The sequence below is a fragment of the Hyperoodon ampullatus genome, assembly GCF_949752795.1.
Source record: "Hyperoodon ampullatus genome assembly, chromosome: 2".
Classification (NCBI taxonomy): Eukaryota; Metazoa; Chordata; class Mammalia; order Artiodactyla; family Ziphiidae; genus Hyperoodon; species Hyperoodon ampullatus.
This window is the reverse complement of record NC_136915.1, coordinates 119671108-119693996: the sequence shown is the minus strand read 5'-3', so window position 1 is coordinate 119693996 and position 22889 is coordinate 119671108. Positions and strand designations below refer to the sequence as shown.

General features: G+C 49.5%; 1 protein-coding gene across 3 annotated transcripts in view; it reads left to right on the top strand.

Moving 5' to 3' along the window:
- The window catches only part of OLFML2B (olfactomedin like 2B), a gene marked incomplete at both ends in the record, with an annotated part of 40719 nt that extends 20935 nt beyond the window's left edge, over positions 1-19784 (top strand). The window contains 4 exons of one of the 3 annotated variants that reach the window (XM_079697275.1): positions 2720-2945; positions 5043-5579; positions 18457-18633; positions 19183-19784. In XM_079697275.1, coding sequence (XP_079553401.1) covers positions 2720-2945; positions 5043-5579; positions 18457-18633; positions 19183-19784 — 1542 coding nt within the window. Of the gene's footprint in view, positions 1-2713; positions 2946-5042; positions 5580-18456; positions 18634-19182 lie in introns of all 3 variants that reach the window. The other 2 variants (XM_079697274.1, XM_079697273.1) reach the window with 2 other exon arrangements.
- Between the last annotated feature and the right edge of the window lie 3105 nt (positions 19785-22889).

The following is a 22889-nucleotide window of genomic DNA, read 5'->3' as shown; positions in this document are numbered from 1 at the left end:
GGCTTTAATGTAAGGTAGAGCACAGGCTCTGAAGGCAGGCAGCCCTGGGCCTATTTAATAGCCGAATGATTTAATAAGTGCCCCTCTCAGCCACTTAATTGACTGACCTTCAACCAAGTTGCTAAATGACTCTGAGCCTCTCCTTCCTCATCTGTAAAATGTAGATAATAATATCTACCTTGCCCCATTATCTTAAGGGTTGAAAATAATATAAAGGGACATGTCTGGCCATAATAGATGCTCTGTAAAACGTCATCAGCACCAGCCAAGTATTCCCTGCGCTTCTGATGGAGGTCACCTCACCAGCAAAGACTGGGAAGTGAGAGAGGGGCAGGTAGCAGGAGTAGGGGCTGCCTGGGGCACAAATCTGCCAGTTTCTTCTGGGCAGCGCTCTGGCCCCAGTCAGGGGAGGCTGGCAGAAAGTGTCCCCTGTCTTCCAGGAGTCGGTCAGCTCAGGGGAGCAAGGAACACATATTCAGGAACTTCCATGTCTGCTGTGCCATCTGGATAAACTCTCTTGTCACGGGAAAACCAGTACAGACTTGGGGTGTGGTTGGCAATGAGGACTCTAGGTTTTCTCCAGGCCAGATTTTAAAGGTCAAAACAAGAGCCTGATTTGCTTCTTCCCGTGCAAAGTGAGAAAGTTGGCCACGATAGCTGGATCCCTGCCAGCTAATATTCAGTGAAAGGTTTTGTTTCCAAGTGGACTCTGCTCTCTGGGTGGATTTCACCAAGGATTTAAGGGAGCTCGCCCACCTCCTCATGGTGAAAAGGGGGAGCTTTCATGGCTTAGATGGCTACAGGGAGCAACCCCTTCATCATTCAGCCATTGGAGACCTCATGAGAGCAGCGCTGGGCCACTTCCACTTAGGTCGCTGCATGCTTTACTGATGGAGCCACTGCCCCTCAGGATCTGGAGCCCCTGTCCAGTGGCTCTGACTTTCAGCACAGCTAGCTCACAGGCCCAGTGCCCAAGGCCCTCTGCTTTCAAAGGTGGGCGATTGTGATCCTGGATGAGGGGACATGACTAGATGGACCAAGGCAGGACCCAGAGACTCTGCCACACTGTGGACACAAGAGCTCAGTCCCCAGGCAGCAGTTTTGTGGAGGACAGGGTGGTCCTTCCATGTGATCAGAACCATCACAGAGGACTTCTGTGGTACCATCAAGATGCCCAGGTCATCGGCTACCTACTTTAAAGCATCATTTGATTTGACAAAAATCCCAGTGCTAGTCACAAATGTAGATGGTTGCTTGGGATTTGTTATGATTCAGAAATTCAATTTAACAAGCATTTACTCAGGGGAATTAAAGATGAACAAGAGGTGGTCTCTGCTCTTCCAGTTGCTCCGTCAACAGAGGCAACATCCTTAAATAATGCCTGTGGAAGGCAGGCTGAGAAAGGTGTTACAATAGAAGTACAGACTTGTCTCCATTAGGAGTTGTGTTCCGCTTTGAGTAAGAGACTGAAATACAGTGCATTAAACAGTAGAGCGGTTGGTTGTTCTTTCATGTAGAAGAGCTCTGGAGGCAGGTGGCCCAGGGCTGGTATAGTCAGCTGCAAGATGTCATTAGTGATGTCCATCCTCAAAATCCCCTCATGATCCACAAGACGGCTGCTCAGCTCCAGCCATCCTGTCCATATTCTCCTGGCCAGAGAAATGAGGAAGAGTGCAAAAGATGCCTTCCAGCTGAGTCAGCCCCAAGTCTTAAGAAACTTTTCCAAAAGCTCTTCCCACCAACTTCTACTTATACCCTACCAACCAGAACTTAGTCCCATGACCACTCCCACAAAACCAGTTTCTCATTAAGTCAGGAACAAGGAGACAGGGGATTTGGGTGGTCACTTGGAAGTCTGTGCCACAAAGTGCAAAGGGATGATTGGGAAAGAAAGATTAATTCTGAATGAAAAGGTCTGGGAGTATTTCCTTGGGGTCCTGAGATTTTAGCCAGGCCTTGAAAAATGGGTTGATTTCAAGAAATAGCTATATAGGGGCAAGAGAATGGTCTTCCAGACAGAGAAAACAGTCTGAGCAAAGACCCAGAAGCTCAGCAGAGCCAAGAAGTTCAGGAGTCAACCAAGTGCCTGGAGTACCGGGGGTGTCGGTGCTGGAGGGTGGAGCAAGAGAGAAGAATGCTGAGCTGGGTCAAGTCGATTTGAGTTCTCAGTGCCAGGCCAAGGACTTGGGACTTTATTCTGGATTCATTAGGGAGGGCTTGGGGCAGTTTGCTAACAGCATAAGTAAAAGCAGTCATGATTCATCCTGAGGTATGCATCTTGGTCCTCAGCCTTCATGTCCCAGCCACATGGACCTCACTAGAAACAACTGATACCAGATCTAAGTCACCCAGCATCCCCAGGCCAGAGTGGAGAGGACAACTGCACTCTCTGAGAAGAATAGCATGGAGGTTAGAGACAGAGTCTGGAGCCAGACTGCCTGGGTTCAAATCCTGCCTCTACCACTTACCTGCTGTGGCACCTTGGGCAATTTACATAACCTCTCTGTGCCTCAGTTTCCCAATCTGTAAATGGAAATGATTAAAAATGGTTCCTACCTCATAGGGCTGATGAGAAGATGAACAATGCCTGGCTCTTAGGAAGTGCTTTTAGGATTAGCTGTTGTTATTTGTATGGCCTTGGCTCCAGCATTGTCTCTGCCTGACCACTGCCCCTCTGACCAGTGACCTGACCTTCCCTTGTGTCCCCTCTGAGGAGCAGTATGAAGAGAGGTTTCTGCAGGAAGAAACCGTGTCCCAGCAGATCAACTCCATCAAGCTCCTGCAGACGCGGCCACTGGCTCCACCAGAGGTGATGAAGCCTCAGCGGCCCCTGCAGAGGCAGGTCCACCTGAGGGGCCGGCCGGCCTCCAAGCCCACCGTCATTCGGGGCATCACCTACTACAAAGCCAAGGACCCTGAGGAGGAGAATGACATCGAAGAGCATCGTGAGTTGGGGTCAGCAGGGCCGCCCCCACCCCCCCCCAGAGGCAGGGCAAGGGACGGAGTCACCACCTGGACCCTGTGGAGGTGCACTTCCCGTGAGGCACACACCCTTTTTGCAGTTTGATTACTACTGTGGCCCCGCAGAGCCAGCTCGGTTACCTGAGAATTCCCTGCAGTTACAAATTATCCAGAGTTCTTATGGCCTTTCCTCACAACTTGCTGAGCGCCCTGGGGCAAGTCACTTGCCTTCTCTGGACTTGCAGAGGACCACAAGGCAGAACGTGGCTGAGCCAGAAGGGACTTCAGTGCCCTGGAGTCCAGTCCTCCCCATTCGCAGATGAGGACCCTGAGGCATAGAGGCGAATGACTCACTCACAGCCACACAGTGGGCTTCTCCCACCTGTTCCTTCTCCAGGGGCTCTGGGCTACCTGACTGAGACTCCAGCACATGCTGGACCCCTTTTATCTCTGTCCCTCTTATTTTTTCACAGAAAACAGATATTCCCTTTCACCTCATCTTTATCTTGTTTCCCTAACACTTCCTCTTCCTGTGCTCCTCCCTGCCACAGGCACCTCCTTTTTCTTCTCTCTCCCTGCCCAGCACCCCAGGAGGCCCCACTCCTCCTCTCTCTCCACTCTGCCAGAGCGAATGCCAGTTCCTCCCATCAGGTCCTGCTCAGCAGCCTCCTGACTCATCCACCTGCTCTGCCTCTACCTCCTTACAGTTTCTGCTCACCCAGTCGCTGGCATAATCATTTTCCCTTTCTTTTTTTTTTTTTTTCTGGTACGCGGGCCTCTCACTGCTGTGGCCTCTCCCGTTGCGGAGCACAGCCTCTGGATGCGCAGGCTCAGCGGCCATGGCTCACGGGCCTAGCCGCTCCGCAGCATGTGGGATCTTCCCGGACCGGGGCACGAACCTGTGTCCCCTGCATCGGCAGGCGGACTCTCAACCACTGCACCACCAGGGAAGCCCATTTTCCCATTTTTAACTGTTTGTAGCCTTTATAAATTATTAATTTGTGGGAGTTCTCTGGCGGTCTAGTGTTTAGGATTCGGTGCTTTCACTGCCATGGCCCGGGTTCAGTCTCTGGTCCGGGAACTGAGATCCCACAAGCTGCACATTGTGGCCAAAATAAATAAATAAATAATTGGTTTGTGGGGTTTTTATATTCTGGAACAAGTCCTCTGTCAGTCATACATATTGCAGATATTTTCTTCCTGCCCATGGCTTGTATTTTCAGTTCCTTAATGGTGTTTCTGATGAGCAGATAAAATCCAATTGACCAATTATGTCTTTTGTGGTTAGACCTCTTTGTGTCCTTCCTAAGAAATCTCTGCCTCCTCATATTCCCTCTCTGCTCAAAACCCTGCAGACTGCCCCATTTCACTTGGAATTAAAAACTGAAGTCCAAACACAACAGCCAAACGCCACATGACTTGGCTCCCGTGTTCTCTCTGACCTCTGTCCACCTCACTGCTCCTCAGCCTCGGCAGACATGTTCTGGCCCCAGAGCCTTTGCACTGCTGCTATTTCCCCCCTAGTATACTGTTCCCCTGATAGCTGCTTGGCTAACTCCCTCACTCCTTCAAGCCCCTGCTCATCTCTCCATCCCACTGAGTCCCATCTTGACTACTTTATCCATTACTGCAAGTTTCTCTTCCCTTCTCCTCACCCTACTAGACTTTTTTTCATAGCACCTTCAAATGTACAATCTATATATTGTTTGGTGTCTCCGCCACTAGGTAGAAGCTTTGCGAGGGCAGGATCTTTTTTTTTTGCTCATTGTTCTTGTGCATGCTCCATAGATACCTACGGAATGAATGAATAACTTCCTCCCAGGTCTCGTAGCCCTTGGCTGTGCGTCCTCTAGGTGGCCCCTGGGTCGCAGGTGGAGGATAGCAGTAGACTATTCAGAGAGACCCTCCAGGAAATGCTTCCATCTGTGCTCCTTTTCACCTGCTTCTTCTAAATCCCACCTGGGCTCTATCTCTAAATCAGGGCATCATGTTGAGGAAAGAAACCCTCATTAATCTGCCACATACCTCATGCTCCCAGTTCCTCTCCCCCAGTCACAAATGCACCTGTGTTTGTTTCCCAGAAGACGAGTTTTTCAGCGGTGAACACGGAATGGATTTGCTGATTGAAGATCAGCTTCTGAGACACAACCACCTGCTGACCAGTGCCACCCGGAGGCCAGTAGCCACCCATCACAATGCTGCTGTGACCACTGATGCTGGCACTCAGACCACAGCCCTGCTTTCTGCACAGCCTCAGGCCTCGACCTCAGCTGCCAGCGTCCCTGACCCTACTCTCTCTGCCTCAGTTGAAAAATTCTCAACACCACTCCAAACCACCTCAGTGTTTCCAGATCCCACAGGGGAGACAGTCCTTAAACCTTTTACTCAGGTACCAGCCACAACCGTGGCCCACACAGCCACCCAGCAACCTCCAGCCTCAGCGCCCCCATCAGTGGCTCCCGAGGATGCATTTGTAGAGGCTACACACACAACCCCGGTGCCTCCCCCGCCAGTCAGGACAGACTCACTGGGGAAAGATGCTACTGCTGGGCAGGGCACAGCCCCCCTTAGCCCCACCCTGAGCCCCGAGGAAGAAGATGACATACGGAATGTCATAGGTGAGTTCATTCTACCTGGCTTGGGTCTCCTGCTCAAGTGAAGGGCAGAGCCTGGAAATGGCTTGAAAGGAGAGGGAGGATTCAGATGGTCCAGCTGCTTCATAAAGAAAGGCAGGTGGAGTTACGCCTTGGCCAATGATCAGTTTTAACATCTAGGGTCTATGTATTCAAAATGTGCCAGTGATAGGAGTGGGAAACTCCTTTTAAAAATATAAGTAAATTAATGGAGCCAAGATCTCAGCTTCATTAATAAATTTTATAGATGTTTGTCAAGTGCTGGTGTACTAGGCTTTGTGGTGGGTATTGGGTATTTGGTTATTTAATGATGGCTAAGTTTTCTGCAGTATGTTTACCAGGCCATGAACTAACAGTAGATTCTTATGTGGGCAGAGGGATCCCAGAATAATAAGAATGGGAACAGGGGAATAACCAGTGCAGTGGGCCCCAAGGGAAAATCTCATGAGCCCTCAGCCTTAGAAAGCATGGAAACATTGTGGCATCATGTGATAAATGCTGTAACAGAGGAATGCAGAAACAGAGACATGAAAGAGGGAGCAGCAGCTTGGCCTGGCTGCTAAGAAGGCTGGGGAAGCTTTTCTAAGGAGGTATCCTTGAACTGGGTTTTGAAGGATGAACAGGGGTTTTCTTATTTATTTATTTATTTATTTATTTATTTATTTATTTATGGCTGTGCTGGGTCTTCATTTCTGTGCGAGGGCTTTCTCTAGTTGCAGCGAGCAGGGGCCACTCTTCATCGCAGTGCGCGGGCCTCTCACTGTCGCAGCCTCTCTTGTTGCGGAGCACAAGCTCCAGATGCGCAGGCTCGGTAGCTGTGGCTCATGGGCCTAGTTGCTCCACGGCCTGTGGGATCTTCCCAGACCAGGGCTCGAACCTGTGTCCCCTGCATTGGCAGGCAGATTCTCAACCACTGCGTCACCAGGGAAGCCCAAACGGGAGTTTTCTAAGTAGAGAAGTCTTCTATTAGGTCTAAAGGAGCAGGGTATGTTCCAGAAGCACAGAGAACACAGTCCTGTTCTGTGCCTGGGAGTTCCATGTCCACAAGATGACTCTGAGAACAGTAAACTGAGAGTGTGTGTGTGTGATGTCGGGGGGCAGTGGGGGGCGAGGAACAACTAGAAAAGGAAATGAGACCTGGCTACAGAGGTCTCTTCCAAAAAGAGCTAAACCAAACATTCATTACGTCACCATCCATAGTGATTGAGAAATAACATTATTGAATAATAATTTCATTAAAAATATACTTGATTTGACGGAAGACGTGCTTTGCCTTATACCTGTCTTTCCCTTCCCATTTTCTGCTCCCTTGGCAACCTCTTTCCAAATTCCTCCTCAGAATAAGGTGCCAGCTACGCCATACAGATGGTGGAAGGAGCCAAACACATTGTTATAGCCTGGTCTCTGCCGCTGACAGCTGTGTGACCTGGGCCAAATCTCTGCCTGTCGATGGGTCTCAGAAATTAGAAATTTGCTAAAGACTGTTTTCTCCATAATATTCGGCGGTTTTCTGCAGTAAGTTTATCAGGCCATGGTACAGCAAGGGATTCCTATTGGGTGAAAAATCCCAGAATAATGGCAAGGAAACAACCAAATGGACCCCAGGGCAAAATCTCATGAACCTTGGCCTGGAGGAAGCTAAGCAAGAAGACAATTCTTGAGCCACAGAGGTTGGGGTGGGAGGAGAGAATGTTTTTCTTTTCCTTTCTTTTGCTTCCATGGGAGCAAGCTGACCATAGAATAGAAAAGGTCCATTCCTCACTGCCTGGATAATCAATTCTGAAGCTGCGGGTCCTGCTCAATTTCTGCAGAATGCCCCAGGGTCTGAGCAGAGGTTCCCAGTTCCAAACTGGCTCTGGGCAGCCTTGACCATGCTCATGGGCCCAGCACTCCATCTCCTCTTCTGCCATGGGAATCAGCTCCCCGGGGGGCCCCCATACCACCACCAATTGGATAGGAGGGATGGTTCCTCCAGAAACTTAGACAGCTGCCCACCACTGTCCCTCCACAGGTGCATAGAATACTAACAGTGAAGACAGGCTACGGGTACATCTGCACGCCTTGTATGTCCTCAGCGATGGTGTTTGCCAGCCTGGAAGCCTCTTCCCTTGGCGACTTCCTAGCCAGGGGTGGAACTCTCTACTGTCTCCACAATCCACCTGCCAACCTGGGTGTTGCCACCAGTGGGCTTTTCTGACGTAACTCCCGACATGCACCTTTCTGGGATTCTTAGGACACCACCCCCTGCATTAGCCTGACTGAGATGCTGATGCCCAGACAGGAGAAACCCTGTGTCCTAGCCGCTATTTACCTGGTGTTAGGAATGGGAGACAGGGATACATTTTCTCTTGTTGTTCAATATTCTATTCAACCAGAATAACATTGTCACAGAGGATGTAAGCTTCTGCTTAAAGACTGGCCTGTAGGATTTTTCAGAAGAGCTGGGGTTCTTTTTTTTTGAATTTTTATTTTATATTGGACTATAGTTGATTAACAATGTTGTGTTAGTTTCGGGTGTACAGCAAAGTGATTTCGTTATACATATACATGTATCTATTCTTTTTCAAATTCTTTTCCCATTTAGGTTATTACAGGACATTGAGCAGAGTTCTCTCTGCTATACTGTAGGTCATTGTTGGTTATCTATTTTATTTTATTATTTATTTATTTATTTATTTATTTAACATCTTTATTGGAGTATAATTGCTTTACAATGATGTGTTAGTTTCTGCTTTATAACAAAGTGAATCAGTTATACATATACCTATGTTCTCATATCTCTTCCCTCTTGCGTCTCCCTCCCTCCCACCCTCCCTATCCCACCCCTCTAGGTGGTCACAAAGCACCGAGCTGATCTCCCTGTGCTATGCGGCTGCTTCCCACTAGCTATCTATTTTACGTTTGGTAGTGTATATATGTCCATGCCACTCTCTCACTTTGTCACAGCTTACCCTTCCCCCTCCCCATATCCTCAAGTCCATTCTCTAGTAGGTCTGTGTCTTTATTCCCGTCTTACCCCTAGGTTCTTCAAGACATTTTTTTTTCTTAGATTCCATATATATGTGTTAGCATACGGTATTTGTCTTTCTCTTTCTGACTTACTTCACTCTGTATGACAGACTCTAGGTCCATCCACCTCACTACAAATAACTCAATTTCATTTCTTTTTATGGCTGAGTAATATTCCATTGTATATATGTGCCACATCTTCTTTATCCATTCATCCAATGATGGACACTTAGGTTGTTTCCATCCCCTGGCTATTGTAAATAGAGCTGCAATGAACATTTTGGTACATGACTCTTTTTGAATTACGGTTTTCTCAGGGTATGTGCCCAGTAGTGGGATTGCTGGGTCATATGGTAGTTCTATTTGTAGTTTTTTAAGGAACCTCCATACTGTTCTCCATAGTGGCTGTACCAATTCACATTCCCACCAGCAGTGCAAGAGTGTTCCCTTTTCTCCACACCCTCTCCAGCATTTATTGTTTCTAGATTTTTTGATGACGGCCATTCTGATTGGTGTGAGATGATATCTCATTGTAGTTTTGATTTGCATTTCTCTAATGATTAATGATGTTGAGCATTCTTTCATGTGTTTGTTGGCAATCTATATATCTTCTTTGGAGAAATGTCTATTTAGGTCTTCTGGCTATTTTTGGATTGGGTTGTTTGGTTTTTTGTTATTGAGCGGCATGATCTGCTTGTAAATTTTGGAGATTAATCCTTTGTCAGTTGCTTCATTTGCAAATATTTTCTCCCATTCTGAGGGTTGTCTTTTGGTCTTGTTTATGGTTTCCTTTGCTGTGCAAAAGCTTTGAAGTTTCATTAGGTCTCATTTGTTTATTTTTGTTTTTATTTCCATTTCTCTAGGAGGTGGGTCAAAAAGAATCTTGCTGTGATTTATGTCATAGAGTGTTCTGCCTATGTTTTTCTCTAAGAGTTTGATACTTTCTGGCCTTACATTTAGGTCTTTAATCCATTTTGAGCTTATTTTTGTGTATGGTGTTAGGGAGTGTTCTAATCTCATACTTTTACATGTACCTGACCAGTTTTTCCGGCACCACTTATTGAAGAGGCTGTCCTTTCTCCACTGTACATTCCTCCCTCCTTTATCAAAGATAAGGTGACCGTATGTGCGTGGGTTTATCTCTGGGCTTTCTATCCTGTTCCATTGATCTATATTTCTGTTTTTGTGCCTGTACCATACTGTCTTGATTACTGTAGCTTTGTAGTATAGTCTGAAGTCAGGGAGTCTGATTCCTCCAGCTCCATTTTTCATTCTCAAGATTGCTTTGGCTGTTCGGGGTCTTTTGTGTTTCCATACAAATTGTGAAATTTTTTGTTCTAGTTCTGTGAAAAATGCCAGTGGTAGTTTGATAGGGATTGCATTGGATCTGTAGATTGCTTTGGGTAGTAGAGTCATTTTCACAATGTTGATTTCTCCAATCCAAGAACATGGTATATCTCTCCATCTATTTGTATCATCTTTAATTTCTTTCATCAGTGTCTTATAATTTTCTGCATACAGGTCTTTTGTCTCCGTAGGTAGGTTTATTCCTAGATATTTTATTCTTTTTGTTGCAGTGGTAAATGGGAGTGTTTTCTTGATTTCACTTTCAGATTTTTCATCATTAGTGTATAGGAATGCCGGAGATTTTTGTGCATTAATTTTGTATCCTGCTACTTTACCAAATTCATTGATTAGCTCTAGTAGTTTTCTGGTAGCATCTTTAGGAATCTCTATGTATAGTATCATGTCATCTGCAAACAATGACAGCTTTACTTCTTCTTTTCCGATTTGGATTCCTTTTATTTCCTTTTCTTCTCTGACTGCTGTGGCTAAAACTTCCAAAGCTATGTTGAATAAGAGTGGTGAGAGTGGGCAACCTTGTCTTGTTCCTGATCTTAGTGGAAATGCTTTCAGGTTTTCACCATTGAGGATGATGTTGGCTGTGGGTTTGTCATAGATGGTTATCTATTCTAAATAGAGTAGTGTGTACACGTCAATCCCAAACTCCGAATTTATCTCTTCCCCCACCCTTCCCCCCGATAACCATAAGTTCATTCTCTGTGAGTCTGTTTCTATTTTGTAAATAAGTTCATTTGTATCCTTTTTTTTTTTAGATTCTGCATATAAGCTATATCATATGATATTTGTCTTTCTCTGTCTGACTTATTTCACTTAGCATGATAATCTCCAGGTTCATCCATGTTGCTGCAGATGGCATTATTTCATTCTTTTTAGTGGCTGAGTAATATTCCATTGTCTGTACATATCACATCTTCTTTATCCATTCATCTGTCTTACACAGAGGATGTAAGCTTCTGCTTAAAGACTGGCCTGTAGGATTTTTCAAAAGAGCTGAAGTTCTTGCCTTTTATGTCTACTGCAGAAAAAAAAACCACAGGGACATGGACACAGATATAAGTGCTTCTTCAAATACCAAGGGATGAAAAGAGGGGGTGGCACAGAGAGACGGGTGGCTGTTTAGGCAATGTGGAATCTTGGCAAGTTTTTTCAGGAATCGCTTTTAATCATGTATCACTGTCAAGTGCTTCTCTCAGGCTGCTGTTAGTGTGGGTGAGATTTCTTTTCTGGAAACTTCTCTGCAGACTTCCTGCCTTCCTGTGCCTGGCCGAGTAGGACTACATGTAGTCATCATTTAAATAAAAATCATTTGGCTGAAACCACACAGACCACTGATTTGTTGCCTGTGAAAGGTTGCCTGCTGTTTACTGAGCCTGGCAATTTTGACTTTGAGCAGTCTGAGTGCTTTTAAATGGGGCTGCTTTTAAAAGGAACATCCTATCCCATGGTTTCTAAACCTGGTTTTGTAATACCCTAAAAGGTCCACCATATTCCTCAGGGGAATTGTAAAACTCTCAGAAAAATTCCCAAAACAAGCAAATTGGAATTAACTTTTGGCCAAAGCATAGTAGCTCTAGGACAGGAGAGGAAAAATGCCGTCAGTGATGAGAGCCAGGGCTCGGGAAGGGAAGGGGCGGGACAGGAGCGGTCACCATCCTCAGTGTCTCGGAGAGGTCTGCTCAGGCTACCGCAGAGGAAGAGGATGCTTGTGCCACGTTGCCAAGGCTTTGCAGAGTCCCATACTTTAAGGACTGCAACTCCTGTTGCATGTTTTAGAAGAGGCTGCTTTGGGGTGGGGTTGGGGAGTGGGAAGCAGCAGAAAAAGAGGACAGTCAGGATGACAGCACTACCAGAGAGCCTGCCTCATGGTCGAACCTAGGCAATATGATTGGCTAAAGACTGTCTCCTTCACAAAGTAAACCACCTTAACAGTCCCCGAGGCCTGGCCAGCCACTGGCTGTGGGCACGAGATGGCCAGCCAGCCTGCCACATGTCAGCGGGCCTGGTCTGAGGCAGCCTGGTGCTGACACAGGCAGGGGCAGGGCTAGCCAGATCCTCCACGGCACCCAGCCTCGGAACCAAGAAGTGTCCCAGTTGGCTGCCCTGAGTCACTTGACAGGCAGCTTTCCCGACCCCCAACTCCACACACACACTCTGCTCTCAGTCTCTTTGCTGGGGCACCTCACCAGCCCTCTGCAACCACGAGGAACTTCAGTCAGAACACAGAGGCCCCTAGCCCTAGAAACAAGGGGAGAAAGTGGAGACATTCCTTGTAAATGGATAAGGAATAAAGTCTGTGCCTCTCTACAAGGATGAAGCATCCACTCCTAATTCACTCAGCCCCACGCTGTGCTGGCTGTGAAAGGCAGTGAGCTCTGATCACTTCCACAGAGGGGTCACCGTGAGGGGGATACGGGTGACTAAAGTGGCCAGGGCTGGCAAGCGGCAAGGTATGCAGTCCAGTGGAGACTGTCTTTGGTTCTGAGGGTGGAGCTCCATTTCCAAGTGTGGTCCCCAGGGCAGAGCTGACAGCGTGAGCCTGTGTGGGCATGGGGGGTGGGAGGTCAGGGGGATTAAAGAACGCCCATCGTCCTGGCATACACAGGGCAACATAAGGGAGAGGAGCCTGCTGATGAAGGGAGTGGGACGTTGGGACTTATATCTAAAAGTGGTACAGGAGGTTCTAAGCGGGGGGACTATATTCAGATTTGTCAATTTAAGGAAAGTACTGGGGGCTGCTGATGCACAGGTTCTGTAGGTGTTGGTCATGCAAAGGCAGATGAGGCAGCATCCCTGACCTGGAGTTGCCACAAGCTTGTATATGAGACACGTAAACACCATTTCAACTCAGGGTGGTAAGTGAATGCATAGGGTGCTTTGGGGTCAGAGACACTCTCTTCTGAAAAAAGAAGCTGACCTAGCTGTCTTGAGGGATGAGGAGAAAACAGCCAGGAAGGAAGGTAGCACTGCAGTGAGAAGGACCAGAGCCTGGCAAGAGCCCCAGGAGTGAACCAGTTTGGTCAGGGCCAACTACATTTTGTATAGCCTAGGTCAAAATGAAAACATAGAGCCCCTCGTTCAAAGAGCAGGAGAAAAGTACCATTGAAGGTAGTCAGTATAAAGCTGTTTCCTTTCTTCTCTGGCCTCTCTCTCTCACTTGGTTTTTTTCTTTGGATTTCATGCGATTGTAAGTAAAGGAACATTAAAAACTTGAGGGCTTCCCTGGTGGCGCAGTGGTTGGGAGTCCACCTGCCAATGCGGGGGACGCGGGTTCGTGCCCCGGTCCGGGAAGATCCCACATGCCGCGGGGCGGCTGGGCCCATGGGCCATGGCCGCTGGGCCTGCACATCCGGAGCCTGTGCTCCGCAGCGGTAGAGGCCGCAGCGGTGAGAGGCCCGCGTACCACAAAAAAGAAAAAAAAAAAAAACTTGAATAGCATGAATTTTATCGTATTGTGCACTGCCAGTTTTCAATGCAAAGGTCAGATTATTTAACTCATGTGGAATCCACCAAAATGACAGTGGGTATGTATGTATGGCTCCTACATGCGTATGCATTTTGTGCCTAGCAGACCAGTGGAAACACTTACACAAAACTTAACTCATCTGTTTCTGTTTCACTTCTTAATATGAGTACACTTTACCAGCTTTTGTACACTCCCTACTTTTGGCTTACTGAGTAAGGAAGACTAAAAAGAAAAGGAACTATGAGTTGCCCTATCTTTCCCTTTTCTATGTCATTTTCAGCATGAGTTGTTGGCTAATATGAGGAAATAACACAAGTAAGAAAGAATATGATAGGGTTATTTGGTTATTTATGCTTCTTAGAATACCACTGCCTTCTTTCTGTGTTCAAAACAAGTTCTGTTTCAAATGGAAATTGTGGCCTCTGGGGCTGTCGGACCCCACTTACTCAGTCATAGGGACAACACACCTGCCTTGTCTTCACTTTGAGTCTTGCTGGACTCCCATGCACAGTGGGTCCACCTGTGTTCACTGGGCATAGCAAATGCTGCAGAGGTGGAGGAAAAGGGCAGAGAGATGAAGAGGTGGGAGACAGCGACCAGTGGGTATGTGGTGGAGGAGAGGGGGACATCAGGGAGGACCACAAGGCTCCTGGCCTGGTTAACGGTGTGCCATGCCTTTCTCCAGGATGGGAAGTACAGGAGGAAGAGGCTGTGAATTGAAGCAGATGAATTCCATTTTTTTTTTTTTTTTTTGCGGTACACGGGCCTCTCACCGTTGTGGCCTCTCCCGTTGCGGAGCACAGGCTCCGGACACGCAGGCTCAGCGGCCATGGCTCACGGGCCCAGCCGCTCCGCGGCATGTGGGATCCTCCCGGACCGGGGCACGAGCCCACATCCCCTGCATCGGCAGGTGGACCCTCAACCACTGCACCACCAGGGAAGGCCTGAATTCCATTTTTAATCCCTTAAGTCTGAGGAATCAGGAGGACACACAGGAGAGAAAGGTCTAGTAGGGGTTGGATGTCTGGTGCTCAGAAACAAACGCCGGGCCGTATAAGAGCTGAGTGTGCCCAGGGAACACAGGAAGAACAAGAAGATAAGGGGCTAAAAGTGGGGCTCTAAGGGGTAACATCTGAAAGGTGGGCAGAAAAGAGAACCAGCCAAAAGCAGCATGACCAGGGTGGTGAGCGGGGACCAAGAGAGTGGGGTGTGAAAGCCCAGTGAGCGAGGGAGATGGGGGAGGTGGGTGGGGGTTTCAGACAAAAGACAGGCTTGACTAGAATAAAAAGACCAGTGAGGGCTTCCCTGGTGGCGCAGTGGCTGAGAGTCTGCCTGCCGATGCAGGGGACACGGGTTCGTGCCCTGGTCTGGGAAGATCCCACATGCTGCGGAGATGCTGGGCCCGTGAGCCATGGCCGCTGAGCCTGTGCGTCCGGAGCCTGTGCTCCACAACAGGAGAGGCCACAACAGTGAGAGGCCCACGTACTGCAAAAAAAAAAAAAAAAAAAAATAGACCAGAGAGCATCCCTGATGGACAGTGTGTAAGCATTTAAGGCAGCCCTCAGGGGAGGAGTTGAGGAGTGTGTGGGCTCCCCCGCACCCTGCAGGAGAGACCTGCTGGGTGAACACTGGAGAGCCCCAGAGGGCACGGGAGCCTCTTGTTTGCTGATTTCTTTGTATTAGATGGCAAGGTTTGAGCAGGTTTATATGCTAAGAGGAAGAGCCCCTACTTTTCAGTCCCCGGGGACCTTTGATGCAGGGCCAACTGTCTCCCAGGACTATCGATGACTAAATGAGTTAATACATAGAGACGGCTTAGGAAGCGCTCCCTGTCACCATGCTTCGGGGGAACACTTCCAAGATGAGTTTCAGGCAGCACCCTCTTTTCTCTTCAGTGCCTTCAAACTATCTCCCTCCTTTCTCTCATTATCCTTGAAAAGGATTAGACATGCTGCGTCTTCTCTCCAAGGCTGACAGTTTGCTGCCAAGGGTGGGAGCCTCTGAATGGCCCCAGATTCTCAGACCTGGGTCTGGGCCTCGTGGTTTACTGATCTCCCTTGAACCTGTCTTCAAATGCTCTCAAACCACACTTGTCTGTCCCACTGTTCCTGCCTGTGCTGGACCACCCTGTGGGCTGCCGGCATTTGCTCTGAGGGCATGTGGAGATACAGCCTGAGGTCCTGGGTATCGGGACTTTGAAGCTCTAAGCTGGGACTCCCCTCTTCCTACAGAAATAAAGATGCCAGAAGCTGACTCCATCTGTATTAGTTTCCTATGCCTCCTGTAACAAATTACTACAAACTTAATGGCTTAAACAATAGAAATTTATTCTCTAACAGTTCTGGAGGCCTGAAGGCTGAAATGAGTCTTACAGGACTAAAATCAAGGTGTCAGAAGGCTGGTTCCTTCCTGAAGCTCCAAAGGATAGTCCATTTCTTGGCCTTTTCTAGCTTCAGGTGGCTGCCAGCATTCCTTGGCTTGTGGCCTCATCACTGCAATCTTTGCTTCCATCATCAGGTTGCCTCCTCTTCTGTAGTTAAATCTCCCTCTGCCTCCCTGTCGTGAGGATACTTGTGACTGCAGTTAGGACCCACCTGGATAATACAAGATAGTCCCCCTATCGCAACATAGTCTCTTTTGCCATATAAGGTCACCTTCACAGGTTCCAGGGATTAGGACCTGGTTACCTTTGGAAGCCATTATTCAGCCTACCATACCATCATCAGAGTGCATTCTCCAAGCGCTCTTGTCAAGTAGGTAGGGCATATATTATACTTGTTTTACTGTGGAAGAAATTAAAGCTCTGTGACCTTTTAAAAGAAACACAGACTTTGGAGTCAGGGCCAAGACCAATGTCAGGCCTCTGTCTGCAAACCCGGGGCACATTCCATAGCCTCACGTTAAGCCCCTCTCATTGCAGAGCCTTAGTGCTGAGACAGGACCCTGCAGGGATTTGGGGGGCTGCCTGGGGCAATGCGGTACATCGAAACTTAGATGAGTCTTGGCTTCCAGGAGCTCATCTGCAGTTTCCATATCTGGGCAGGGAGGTGGCATAGCCATGGCAGAAACCCCTGGCCTCCCACAGCCATTTGTGGGGCTCTGGGCATGGGTTGGGGGCTGCCTCTTAGACAGGGAGTTGATGTCCTCCCTGGGCTTTTCCAGGGGAAGGGGGCACATAAAAATGTCCCTCCCTGGGGATGGCATGCTAGGGCTTACCTTAGTTCTAAGGAAGCACAGCTTCTCCACTGGCAAGCCAGGGCCCTGCTCAGCGCCAGGGAATGAGATATTTTCCATCAGACCTCTGTTGCCTGGGCTCAGCCAGAGCCATCTATTTTATTGTCTTGAGCAGATGAACTCAGATGTGGGGGAATGAGGCTTTGGCTGGTAGGCTCTGTTGTTTGTCTTACAGAGGCCAAAACCCTCTCCTCTCTGTCGGACCAGGACCTAATAAACCCCACACAGAGATGCCTGAACCCTGCCAATTGCACCCAACTGTGGGCCCTGCCTGAGAAACAATGTTTATCCTACTTTCAGACGCCTGGCTGCCCCAGGCCCGGGGCCAAGGGCACAGCGCCTGCCCTGTCCTGCCAGCTCAGACCGCTATGGGGGAGCAGAACGGATAGAACAGACTGCAACAATTTGGAAGTAGGCGTGGCCTGGAGTTTAGAGAACCCTGAATCTGAATTGTAGCCCCTTACTCTTTGGTTCCACATGAATGTCAGGGATAAGTTACTCTCATCACCGTTGCCCATCTGTGCACCAGTCTTGATGGCAGTTGGGGGGTATTCTGCTGGTCCCAGCTGCCAGGAGGAGGAAGAGGAAGTTGTAAAGCCTGGATTAATCTGCTTCTCCCACTGCCCCCTCTGTTGTCCTCTTCCCATCTCCTTCATAACCCACTATGGCAGAGACAAAAAGCATGTGTTCGCTGCAGTCACATGTTATTTCAGTATCATTCAGGGCCATGTTCAATAATAATACTGCATATTAAGCATGCAGGCAGGCTTTCAACTTGATTTAGAACCCAGCATGGTTCTAGTGGTCTTTTAGGACCTCTCATGGGCACCAGGTCTCTCCAAAGAGTCACTCAGGATGGCATTGCAGAGTTCTTGTCCCCTTAAAGCAGACTTGACCTTTCAAGGAGTCTCCTACAGCCAGAGTAAGCTCCTTATGTGGGAACTTGGTCCCCGGCCCCTCCAGTTTCCCAGAAGGGGGCCCTGGCATCCTACCCACAGAGGCATAGGCTTGAGGACAGCTCTCTAGGACCCAGACGTTGGGCCTCAGGGACATGACATACACTGCACAGTCAGGGCTGGTCTCTGCTGGTGACCTGGGCCAAGCCCCTTGGGGTAGCTCAGTGGCTGGTGAAGCTCCATGTTCCTGGTCATACCTGTAAAGTCCTCTCCTCTGGTCACACTTCTCATGCTGCTGTGTATTCATCCAAGTTTCAGAACATCTGCTCAGTGCCTGTGGCCTGCCAGACACTGTGTATTCTGAGGACTGAGGACACAAAGGGGAAAGCCACAGACCCTGCTCCCTGGGGCTTATGCTCTGGATGGGGGTGGGCTTTGAATCAGGAGAGAGATGCACAAACACTGTTGAGGCATAAGATGACATGTCCTGTAAGAGAGGTGCATTCACAGTACTATGGGAGCAGGATGGAATCCAATAAAAGGCTAGAATGGTTTTTCAGAGGAGGATGTGGTGTCAGAAAAGGGCATTGGAGCTTAGATCCTTGAGGGATGAGTTTGTAGGTTTGAGAAGTAAGAGGACAGCAGGAGCAAAGCATGGTGGCATGAAAGTGGCCCAGGATGGTGACAGTAGATGGCTTCATAGGAGTAGAATATAGGAGAGATGAGAGGAATAGCAGGGGATGATGCTGAGAAAATGTCTGGCGTCAGGTTGGCTATACAGGGCCGTAGAAGCCTGCTGAGGAGTTCAGACTCCAGGTGGCGGAGCCAGCAAGGGTTTTAGGCGTGGGGCATTCTTCAATCATCCCAACCTCTCCATCCACCTCTCCTCCATCAGGAAGGTGCAAGGACACCCTCTCCACAATCACGGGGCCAACCACGCAGAACACATACGGGCGGAATGAAGGGGCCTGGATGAAGGACCCCCTGGCCAAAGATGAGCGGATTTACGTAACCAATTATTACTATGGCAACACTCTGGTAGAGTTCCGGAACCTGGAGAACTTCAAACAAGGTACATGATATGGGTCCACCTTAGGGGGGTTCCTCCTTCCCCACTGTCCTCTGTTTTAATCATGGCCAGATCTCTTGGGGTGGAGACAGTGGACAAGAAGAGCAACGCCTTCTTCTGATGGTAAAAGGACCTTCTCTGGTAGCGGGATGTCCTTCCTCCACACTCCCTCACATTCTCTGCTCTCTCATCTCTCAGCCCTGCCCCTCCTTCCCAGTCCCTGGGACATGGGACAACCTGGAGTCTGGTCCAGAAAACAGTAGTGATACATCCTCCCTTTCCCATGGCCCTTGACAGTTTACAAACCACGCTCACGTACATTAGCACTCTGGATCCTTGAAACAGCTCAGTGAGGGGAGTGGAAATCGTTATTTCTAAATGACAGATGAGGATGCTATACAGAACTAGAAAGTGGCAGAACCAAGACACAAACTGTGGGCTCCAGACCTCAAGCCAATGGCACGTCCCATCTCTCTGGGCTGCCCCCTCCCTGCCTGGCAGGTTGTCTCTGCACCGTTGCCCTCAAGCCTTCTGCCTTCTCACTGCCCACAGGTCGCTGGAGCAACTCCTACAAGCTCCCCTACAGCTGGATCGGCACAGGCCACGTGGTGTACAACGGTGCCTTCTACTACAACCGGGCCTTCACCCGCAACATCATCAAGTATGACCTGAAGCAGCGCTATGTGGCTGCCTGGGCCATGCTCCATGACGTGGCCTATGAGGAGGCCACGCCCTGGAGGTGGCAGGGCCACTCGGACGTGGACTTTGCTGTGGATGAGAATGGCCTGTGGCTCATCTACCCGGCCCTGGACGATGAGGGCTTCAGCCAGGAGGTCATTGTCCTGAGCAAGCTCAATGCCGTGGACCTGAGCACACACAAGGAGACCACATGGCGCACAGGGCTCCGGCGGAACTTCTACGGCAACTGCTTCGTCATCTGTGGGGTGCTGTACGCCGTGGACAGCTACAACCAGCGCAATGCCAACATCTCCTACGCCTTTGACACCCACACCAACACGCAGATCATCCCCAGGCTGCTGTTTGAGAATGAGTATTCCTACACCACCCAGATAGACTACAACCCCAAGGACCGCCTGCTCTACGCCTGGGACAATGGCCACCAGGTCACCTACCATGTCATCTTTGCCTACTGACACTGCTGTTCCCAGAAGCAGAAGTGCAGACGGGCTACTGGCACCTTGTGTGTGTGTGTGTGTGTGTGCATGGGTGTGTGTATGTGGGTGTGTGTTGTTTAAAAAATATATATTATTTTGTATAATATTGCCAATGTAAAATGACAATTTGGGTCTATTTTTTTTATACGGATTGTAGATCAATCCATACGTGTATGTGCTGGTCTCATCCTCCATGGTTTATATTTTTGTGCGAATGAACTTCTCCTTTTGACCAGTAACCACCTTCCTTCAAACCCTCAACCCCCTCCAGCTCCCACATCTCAATCTGAGAAGGTTTCTTCATCTGGGTCTTGCAGGCAGCTGGCACCAGAAGCAGGAGTGAAGGAGGCAAGAAAGAAGTGCTAAGGGGCGGGAAAAACTGTTTTATGTATTAGAGAAGTTTTTTCAAAAACCCAGAAAAAAATGCTTTTTTTTTTAATAAAGAAGAAATTTAAAACCACCCCCCAGTGCGTTTTTGTTTAGCACTGATATGACTGCAGGGTTAGATCCCTCCCCCAGAAGGAGATGAGATCTGTGTTCCATAGAAATATCCTCATCCTGAGCTGCCCCAGGCAGCTCCTCTCCCCTCCTAGTGAGGGGCTTCCTTGTGGCAGCAGGAAAGGGGGTGTTAGAGGTTTGGAATGAGCCGACCCCCACACTCGCTTCAATCTGGGGGCACTGATCCCTTCCCGTCTCTTCCACTGTCACACGAGCTTCCTTGCGCTGTTCTGCTTTTTTCTAGTCATTAACCAAGATATGGGAACCTGTTCATTCCTTAGTCCTCCTCCGTGTGCCCTGGTGGTTGGCACTGTTGAAAATACAAAGCTGAGTGTGACCTTGACCCTATACTTCTTAAGAAGCTTACAGTCCATCAAACAATCTTTCCCCTCCCCATAATCCTCTCCTCTGCCTCATCCTGAATGTTCACCTTCAGCCAGCCTTCCTTCCCAGCTTCCCCTCCAGGAGAAGGGCCTGGTTCTGAAACGAGGCCCCTGAGGGAAGTGTTTGCAGGATGGGAAGACCTGCTGTCCCTCCCCATGCATGGCCCGGCCCTGTGCAGTGCCTGTTGCCCACAGCTTGCCCTTTCCTCCACATTACACAAAACAGGAGACAGAAAAGTGGAAAAAAACCCGAATGGGCATCTCCTGAGTTTATGGATGGAGGGCAGAACCCAAGAATGACATGGGAAGACAAGCACATCGTGTCACCACACTGTCCCCACCCTCTCCACTCCCACCCCCATATGGGGAGCAGCTGCTGCCTGGTGAGTCCTTCTGCACAGACACTGTGCCCCTCCACGCTCCCCACTCAATCCCTGGGCTGCTTACTCCTCTCTGCACGGTGCGTGGCTTCCACGCCCACCCTGCTAGCAGCTTCCTCCACTTAGACTATTTCAAATAACAAATATCCAATGACTTCACTTTGTCTTGGGGCTGTTTGGGTCAAATTCTCCTGAGCAAGTGCAAGTGCCTATCAGGCTTGGAGGCAGCAGCAGGGTTTAGAGGCAGGGAGATGGTATGTCCAGGGTTCATAAAGGCTTTGGTGGATGATGGTGGTGGTAAAGCTGCCCATGTCCAGAGGCCTTACCCGACCAGAGGAGTGAGAAAGCATTTCCTCCCTAGATCCTGGCCCTTCTGTCAGGCCCCAGTTGGAGACCACAGCAAAGTCAGCCTGAGCCCAAGGTAGGGCTGCTCCGAGGGAATGGGGTAAGCCAGCAGGAGAGTTGCTGGTGAGGAACTCACATCTTACGGAAATGTTTATTTATCTATCCATCTACCCAGTCATTCATCCACCAACCCACCCATCCATCTATGTAAAGTGATATATTTACAGTTGCCAGATTCCCAGACCAGGGCCCGTCACCCAGGGCACACTCACCCCACCTGGGACCTCACTGCTGGGTGGTGCAGAGGCCAGGGCCGGATGTGTGCCTCCTCCCACTTGTGCCTGCCCCACAGCTTACTCTCTTTGCTGCTGTCCATACGACACCAAGGCCTCCCAATCTGCCTACTCCTCAGGTTTCTGCACGAACCTCCTAAAAGGTGGGCTGCCCTGCCGTGTCAAGAAAGGAAGTTCTCAGACTTACGTTTCCAGAGCGAGTGGCCTTCGATAATGGACCTCAGGAACAAGCAATCAGGGTCAGTAGGAAGTGGTCAGGGCTTGGTCAGGGCCCCAGCTGTCATGCCAAATAATTAGTTCTGGGAGGCCTGCCTCAAAAATGCAGGTATAGGGGCTTCCCTGGTGGCGCAGTGGTTGAGAGTCCGCCTGCCGATGCAGGGGACACGGGTTCGTGACCCGGTCCGGGAAGATCCCACATGCCGCGGAGCGGCTAGGCCCGTGAGCCATGGTTGCTGAGCCTGCGCATCCGGAGCCTGTGCTCCGCAACGGGAGAGGCCACAGCAGTGAGAGGCCCGCGTACCGCAAAAAAAAAAAAAAAAAAGTGCAGGTATAGGATCCCAGGCCATGAGCCGCGTGCCCTGAAAAGCCAGAACCCAGGCTGAGGAGCCTCAAGGCAGGAGGGGCAGCGCAAGGGCCAGGCAGCAGTGTTGCCTAAACCAAAGGAGTGACTGTCCTAACCGTCCATGGCCTGGATCCGTGGATCCCAGGACAGGTGGTCAGCAGGTAAGGAGGGCTGCCCTCCACCCCTCGGTGACTCTGGGATGAGGCTCCAACATGGAAACTCACGTGGCCGCTTACCCAAGGGTCAGTTTTCCTGCCCTAGCCCCTCAGAGCCTCCTCCTGGCCCCCTCTGTACATAGTCAGGAAACTCCCCCTGCTGGGAGAGCCAGGGGGCCATGAAGAACAGCCTCTGGGGATGCCAGGTGCAGCCTCTCTGGGCGATCTAATTGCCCTACGGCTGAACTGCCCTCTCGGGCCAGGTGAGGATCCTCTCCCCAGGTACCTCCCACACGCTGGAAGGAGGAAGCAGTGGAAGGGGTGACCTCAGGCCTGAAGCCGGGTGGTTGGAAACAGTTTCCCCGAGCACATCCAGGACTTCTCCAAGCAGCTTTCTCATCGTGGGTTTGAACTTTGGAAACATGAAGAATTAGAGAACGAGTTTCTCAGAAAGTTGAAGAGACGGAG